This window comes from Oncorhynchus masou, chromosome 12 (assembly GCF_036934945.1).
Source record: "Oncorhynchus masou masou isolate Uvic2021 chromosome 12, UVic_Omas_1.1, whole genome shotgun sequence".
NCBI classification, from domain to species: Eukaryota; Metazoa; Chordata; class Actinopteri; order Salmoniformes; family Salmonidae; genus Oncorhynchus; species Oncorhynchus masou.
The window spans coordinates 47,153,575-47,161,442 of record NC_088223.1 but is presented as its reverse complement, the minus strand read 5'-3'; the positions used below and the strand labels follow the sequence as shown (position 1 = coordinate 47,161,442).

General features: G+C 38.6%; 1 protein-coding gene across 4 annotated transcripts; it reads right to left on the bottom strand.

Annotated features, from left to right (window-relative positions):
* Positions 1-287: 287 nt before the first annotated feature.
* si:ch211-215c18.3 (uncharacterized) lies at positions 288-7,538 on the bottom strand. 4 transcript variants are annotated; one of them, XM_064980797.1, is made up of 5 exons: positions 7,023-7,538; positions 6,386-6,539; positions 6,090-6,256; positions 4,413-4,605; positions 288-3,863 (listed from the first exon to the last, which is right to left on the bottom strand). In XM_064980797.1, the coding sequence occupies exons 2-5, from the start codon at positions 6,423-6,425 to the stop codon at positions 3,757-3,759; spliced, it is 507 nt and encodes a 168-aa protein (XP_064836869.1). In that variant the 5' UTR covers positions 6,426-6,539; positions 7,023-7,538; the 3' UTR covers positions 288-3,756. The 4 variants fall into 4 exon arrangements, with proteins under 4 accessions (XP_064836869.1, XP_064836873.1, XP_064836872.1 ...); XM_064980801.1 differs by having other exon boundaries at positions 6,386-6,536; XM_064980800.1 differs by having other exon boundaries at positions 6,386-6,508.
* Positions 7,539-7,868: the final 330 nt, after the last annotated feature.

Sequence of the window (7,868 nt, the reverse complement as noted above, 5' to 3'; positions counted from 1 at the left end):
CCACAGTGAAGGTGTGCTCCTCTTCTCTAGTGTCAGACTGCATTGTCACAGTACTGGAGCCCTGAGGCATGGGCCCCAGGGACGAGAACAAAACACATGACCTGGTCACAAAAGTTTGATGTTCCAAAGAGAGATGAATGATTCTATAATAACTTCCTCCAAATTCTGAAATGAATGTATACTGTACCAACACCAGACTTGCCAATAGCATATATACAGTAGATTGTCTGTGAACATAATGGAAATAAATTGAATATGCTGAAATGTTAGCAAGACAAAAAATACAATTTTTACTGTTATACCTTTATTTCTTGCTATTGCATTTTGTACACATTCAGTGACAAGAAAGAAAGGAGAGAAAACACTGGTTTGGCAAACTAATGTGTACATATCACATTCACAAATCCCACTTTGCAAAGCAGTCAAACTACAATGAGATTTCAGTGCGTGGTGACAAAAACAAAAAGGTACAGCACACAGGATATGTGCTAAGTAAGGTGTGCCGTGTAAGAGAAGCAGAATTGTCTGCAAGGACACAGTTACTGATATGAACAATAAAGCAGCATTCAAAAAGCCTAGGCACTTGAAGCATGTGCAAATAGCTAGTGCAGTGCCAGTGTGAGCTGTGCGTGGGTGCAATAAGAGCATTAGAATGAAAAAGGAAGATAATGGAAAGCAGCTAATGACATCATCAACTAGACATATTTAACCCATCTACATGTTCTTTCATTCTGCACATACTAAAAACTAACATCAACAAACTATCAACTTACTAACTACTATCAGGACACGTGATGGTAGTGTGTATCAGAGACCCTGGTCCATTTCAAGTGCTAATTTCAGTTAATCATTTTTTTGTCCAGAAACATTTAGTTAGTTATGGTAGTAAATCAAATTAACTATGTCATTCATTCACCATCTGATCATATTATCTAAATAGCTTTTCTATAATTTGGGCTTGTCCTAAAACAGCCTCAATTTCAGCATGGTCTTCTAGACTCTGATCTCATTCACAGTGATTGGAGGTTTTTGAGGACAAAGATCTCGAATGACCTCCATGATGAGTCCTAAAAAAAATTGCTACAATAATTTTTTAATCTTCAAAGCAAAGCAAAGCATATGAAATACTTTTACTTGTAATAACCTATATAATGGTGCAGTGAAAGTGCAATTTGATCAATCATTTTTGGCAAGATACATCTGTAAGCAATTCCACTTAATCATTTTCTAAAAAATAACATTACAAAATGTTGAATATAATTGTTGCCTATGGATTTAATACATTATTACAATAACTAATAATGTGCTATGTGAAGCTGAGTATCAAAACATTTAACACAGTCATGACATGTCTTGAACATTCAATGGCTAATCAGCAATCGATAATTATGCAATACAGGTGATATCACTAAGAGTAATGTTTCCTTTGATATACAATTTAGCTAAGCTCAAGCTTCTACTGTATGAAATCTACAAGAACATGTGGGAATGACAAAATGTAAACAAAACTTTCAAACTAGAGAGATCATCAGATGTCTTTGCGTCTATGAAAGGTTTCTTAATACTTTGAGATTGAAATAAAAGGCAAGAGTTGATCATTAACCAATAATTGAATAGTTACACCATACCACCTGACACGTAAATATTTTAGCCAATCAATAGCATGGGATTGACAACTTCCAACTTTAATTTCCATTTCATCCATTATCTTAATGGTAATTCAGAGGAAATCCTTAAAGGTGCAATAGGCAGAAATCACTCTGCCATTTCCTGGTTACTAAAATTATAATAGTTGCCCTAATTTCAGTTTATGTGCCAAAACAAGTATTGATAATCATTGTACCATCTGAAAAAAATAATGTATAATCAGCTCTTTATAGCTGGTGTACATAACCAAACGTAAAAGATACAAAAATGAGCACGGGAAGCATAGAAATCGTTTCTATGTGAATTTGGTTGGGTCCCCCAAAAAGTTACATACAATATTGCAGCTTTAAGTGCCCCAGAATCAGGGGCTGTGAACCAAATACACACTCTGATACGGTAGTGTTGGCCTCACTTTTCACCCCCCACTATCTCGTCAATCCTACAGGGATGCTACAATGGGAATGGGTGATCATGTCCTAAAGAGATTCACAAAGGCTGCGTTTGCAAACTTGTCTGTCGACCCTTCATTAAAGACCAAAATTGGTTAATGAAAATTGTGATTGAATAAAAAATGTAGACCAGTTTCATTTACGGAGCAAAAAATATACAGCTGTGCAATATACACTGGACAAAAATATAAAAGCTACATGTAAAATGTTTGTACCGTGTTTCATTATCTGAAATAAAAGATCTAATATGTTCCATATGCACAAAAAGCTTATTTCTCTCAAATGTTGTGCATAAATTTGTTTACATTCCTATTAGTGAGCATTTCTCCTTTGCTAAGATAATCCATCCAATTGACAGGCGTGTATTATCAAGAAGCTGATTAAACAGCATGATCATTACACAAGTGCACCTTGTGCTGGGGACAATAAAAGGCCACCTGGACAGCTGATGAAACTGAGGAGTATTTCTGTCTGTAATAAAGCCCTTTTGTGGAGAAAAACATACTCTGATTGGTTGGGCGGGGCTCCCCAGTGAGTGGGCTTGGCTCCCAAGTGGGTGGGCCTATGCCCTCGCAGGCCCACCCATGGCTGTGCACCTGCCCAGACATGTAAAATCCATAGGCCTAATGAATTCATGATTCATGAACTGATACATAAAATTACGCTGGATTCAAAACTTAGTTAAATAATTTAAATTATTATACAACCATCCCAGCTCTGCAGATTTTGCTGTGAAGAGACAGAAACATTAGATAATTTGTTTTGGTACTGAAGAATGAAACTTGAGGGTGTTCAGAGATAGATGGGAGGGGTTGAATGAAGCTGAAGGGTAGTACTAAAAATAACAAGATAACTATTGTAAAATATACTGTGTCCGTACAATGTATATAGGTTCAGAACTTTTGTGAAACAGCACAGTTTAAAATTATATGGCAAATAAAAAATCTAAACTGGATGGTCTTCAGAGATAGATGGGAGGAGTTGAGGGTAGCAGAAGGATGGGACAGAAATAAACAAAATATAACTATTATAAAATATACTGTGTCCGTAAAATGTATATAGTATGTATAAACTGGAAGTAGAAGCCTAAGTGTTGTTGAACACTAGTTTACTCAAATTAGGGGAGGGGTGGTAGTGTTAGGGTAAAATAATAAAGGATAATATTTTTTTTAAAGATATATAATTATATATATATTTTACACAAAGGCTGCTTTTAACTAATCTGATTGTTTAAAAAAACAATTAGTGGAAAAATATCACTATTGGTCTGCCTGTGTAAACATAGCCATTGTGAATCTCTTTAGGATATGATCATCCATTCCAGTACTAGCATCCCTGAGCCAAAGGGCTGATATGAGCGTGAAAGTCTGGAAGTCCTGAAAGTTTGACTGATATAAAGAAATTGTTTGATAGGATTCTCACCTGATACTCCAAAAGCAAAGCCTAAAGTATAGAGAATAGATAGTACAGAATAAGAACTAGTCTGATGGATCAGTTTTTGAAGTGATCATTGAAGTGGTCAGAAAACAGTGTTTCACACTCATTACACATTGTCTATGATCTCAGTAAATTGTAGTTATTATTGTGAACTATAATAATGATATGAAAATCTGTTTAAAAACATTTAATAACATCTGGCTATCTATACATTGAAAGGAGGTCAGGGAGAGAGGAGACCCGTAGTTACAGGAAGTGACATCACAAGGGACAGAAGAAATAGCCCGGTATTGAACATCACGCCGAGGGCTGAACAGATTGGAAGAATTCCTAGACAGACAAAAACAGACCATCAGATTTAAACACTTATACACAGACACAACAAACAAACCCTTGCAACAAAGAAAATTGTGTTTAGAAAAATGCTAATATTATCTACCACATCAAGAGTCATTACTGAAAGATCATGTCATCACACTTCTCTTTCAATTATACTTCGCTACTAGTTTTTGATTTCATACTCATTTTCCAGACAAAAATGATTCAAATGCCTTTCGAAATGCACACTTCATCTGTATGGATGTGCAACAACACAAGAACAAATAGGTCTACATGTACACAAAGAGATCCACAAAGAGAATTTCTTGGAAATACTTTCATAATTCTTGTCTACCCTACTACATATTTGATTGAGTAAATTCATATCTTTGGGCAACCCACCGAACAACTCCAATGCTGTATATGTTTGCATTTTTTTGCAATAATTTATGTTTGTAAGTGTATATGTTTGCACCATCAACTACATTGACTCCCCTCTCCTTCCCACTCCTATCTCAGTTGTCCTTCCTCCTGCTCATCCCTGTACCCATGATGACTCACGCTGGTGTACAGCCATGCTGTTCTCCTTCCAGGTAGACCCCTGGTACACCCTGCAGGTGTAGGTGTAGGGCTTATCATCCGCCATCGGAGCCCAGGTGAGGCGACACACGGTGGGGTTGACCAGGCTCACGTTGGCCCTCCTCCGGTTGTCTGTGGACACCAGGGACACAGCGTTGGGGTAGGTGCTGCCCACCTATTGTGAATGAGATTTTTTCTTAATTTATTTGCTTCAGTGTTCCACTGTGATTATTTTCAGCAACAGTGGCAAAGTTAGCGTGGTAGTGGGCATTTTAAAGCTAATTTCTTGCAATTCTACACATTTTGTTATGGGGCGTAGAGAACATTTGATAGTTTCAAAACGAATTACCTGTAATTCTACACATTTTGCCAATTAGCAGATGCTATTCTTGTGCTATCTGAGTGACTCAAACATTGTAACAAAATCAATAGGGGCACTCATGACATTTTTGGTATTTTAGATTCTCACTGTCTGTCTAGTTTTTCCCTTTGGTGATTGCTAGTTCTCAAAAATGATCTTATTTTTAAATATATTGCTCCATTTCTCACATCCTGATCAGTTTCACCTGTTCTCGTTATTGTCCACTCCCTCCAGGTGTCGCTTGTTTTCCCCAGTGGATTTATCCCTGTGTTTCCTGTCTCTCTGTGCCAGTTCATCTTGTATGTTTAGTCAAGTCAACCAGCATGTTTTTCCCGTACTCCTTTTGCTATTCTCCCTTTTCTAGTCCTCCCGGTTTTGACTCTGTCCTGTTTCTGGACTCTGTACCCACCTGCCTGATCATTCTGCCTGCCTTGACCACGAGTCTGTCTGCCACTCTGTACCTCCTGGACTCTGATCTGGTTTTGACCTTTTTGCCTGTCCACGACCATTCTATTGCCTACTCCTTTGGATTAATAAACATTGTAAGACTCCAGCCATCTGCCTCCTGTGTCTGTATTTGGGTCTCGCCTTGTGCCTTGATACCATTATATTTTCTACATACTTTATATCTGCTTTAGTCACACTTAAACATCTAAAATCAACAGTGTGCCGCTGCTAAATGCATATAGGGGAAGATTAAGGTTAAATGCAATAAAATAAATAATTTAATTAATTAATTAATAAATATACACTGAGTGTACAAAATATTAGGAACACCTTCCTAATATTGAGTTGCACTCCTTTTCCCCCTCAGACCAGCCTCAATTCGTTGGGGCATGGACTCTACAAAGGGTCGAAAGCATTCCATTTTGACTCCAATGCTTCCCACAGTTGGCTGGATGGTGGACCATTCCTGATACACACGGGAAACTGTTGAGCGTGAAAGATCCAGCAACATTGCAGTTCTTGACACACTCAAACCAGTACTACCATACCCCGTTCAAAGGCACTTAAATCTTTTGTCTTGCCCATTCACCCTCTGAATTGCACACATACACAATCTATCACCTCAATTCTCTCAAGGCTTAAAAATCCTTCTTTAACCTGCCTCCCCCCCTTCATCTACACTGATTTAAAGTGGATTTAACATCTATAAGGGAAAATAGCTTTCACCTAGATTCAACTGGTCAGTCTATGATATGGAAATAGCAGGTGTTCCTCATGTTTTTACACTCAGTGTAAATAAAGAAAGAGAAAAATAAGAGAACGAAAATCTATCAAAAACAATCAAATCCCACCAGTCGGCTGTCCTGCTTGTACTCGCAGTAGGGGCCTAGGTGTACAGGGTTGTCTTCCACAGGGAACTCACAGTCCACCCGCAGGTTGCGCTCCATGTAGGTGAGGCAGGGGTACATCTGAGGACCCCGGGGAGTCCAGAAGAACCCAGAGGTTGTGGAGACCAATGCTAGGACACACAGAATAAGAGGCAATAAGAAACATCCTTGAGAATCACACCACAATTTGTAGACCCCCGACCCCCCCCCCCCCCCCAAAAAAAAACCCGGATGATTGCCATGCAGAGTGAGTGCATTACCTAGGACGAGATATGCGGTGGCAGAGGGATGCGACTCCATGGCACCTGCTGGCTCGTGCGTGCTCGGCCCGGTAAACTGAAGTACGTTCAGATGCTCTGCGTTCCAAATTTCAACAAAGACCACTGTGAATAGTGGTATAGACTTACATCCCTACTAAGAACCAGAAGTGAAATTTAAAAAAAATAACTTCACATTGCATGACTTATCAAGCGCACACTTCTTCCATGATGATCCCAACAGGAGAAAAAAATATTTTGGCTGTTAAAACTCTGCATTGTAGCCAAAATGACAGTGGACATCTATTTTGTAGAGTAGGGTAAAGAGCCCACACAGCCAGCACAATCTACATAATATTTTCGTCTAAACCGGACCAACATAAATCCTAAGAGCCTGCGGGGAGACAAGCCTACGCCCATGCGGGCTCGTCTTCAATAACACTGCACCAAACCGGCTTCTATGAAATAGCACGTTTACAGCATAGCATTATAGAGAGCTTAAATAGAGGACACCTTGAAAGCGTCTAGAAAAGGGCGATTTGCTAGAGCCTACTATTTCCGATGGTGCATTATACCCAATTGTAGAATTACAGCATATAACATTATCAAATAGTCAATCAAATAAATCTGTCGCATTTACCTGATGGAAGTGGGTAACTCGTGCTTCTTTGCCCTAGGTCAAAGCCGTGACGTCCTGTCCTGATACAGCAAAGGCTATCCCGCAAGGAGATGCGAAGTCGCCTAGCGTGCTGATACCTTCGTATATACAGTCATTTGCTGATACAGTCCCAGAGTATGGAGGGCGTGGGCGATTATATGGCTGCTGTGCAGTCAAGCCTGGTCTCATAGATTAGAGGTAACAGTAAACATAAATACACGACACTCAAATTAGTATAATCAAATCAATTTGTATTTCTCGCATGCGCCTAATACACCTGCTTTCGACTTTACCATGAAATACTTGCTCAGAGCCCTTCCCAACGATGCAGAGCTTAAAAACAATAACACAAGGAATAAAATAAAATACAAAAGAAGGGAGCTATATACAGAGAGCACCAGTACAAGACCAACGTGCAGAGAGAGGTACAAGGTATGAAGTAGATACAGTGCATTCGGGAAAGAATTCAGCCTTATTCTAAAATTAAATGAATTGTTATTTTCCCCCTTATCAATCTACACAATACTTCAGAATCACAAAGCAAAAACAGGTGACGACATTTCTGCTAATGTATATATATATATATATATATATATATATATATCAGTGGGGAGAACAAGTATTTGATGCACTGCCGATTTTGCAGGTTTCCCTACCTAGAAAGCATGTAGAGGTCTGTAATTTTTTAGCATAGGTACACTTCAACTGTGAGACGGAATCTAAAACAAAAATCCATTCACATTGTATGATTTTTAAGTAATTAATTTGCATTTTATTGCATGCAATAAGTATTTGATACATCAGAAAAGCATAACTTAATATTTGGTA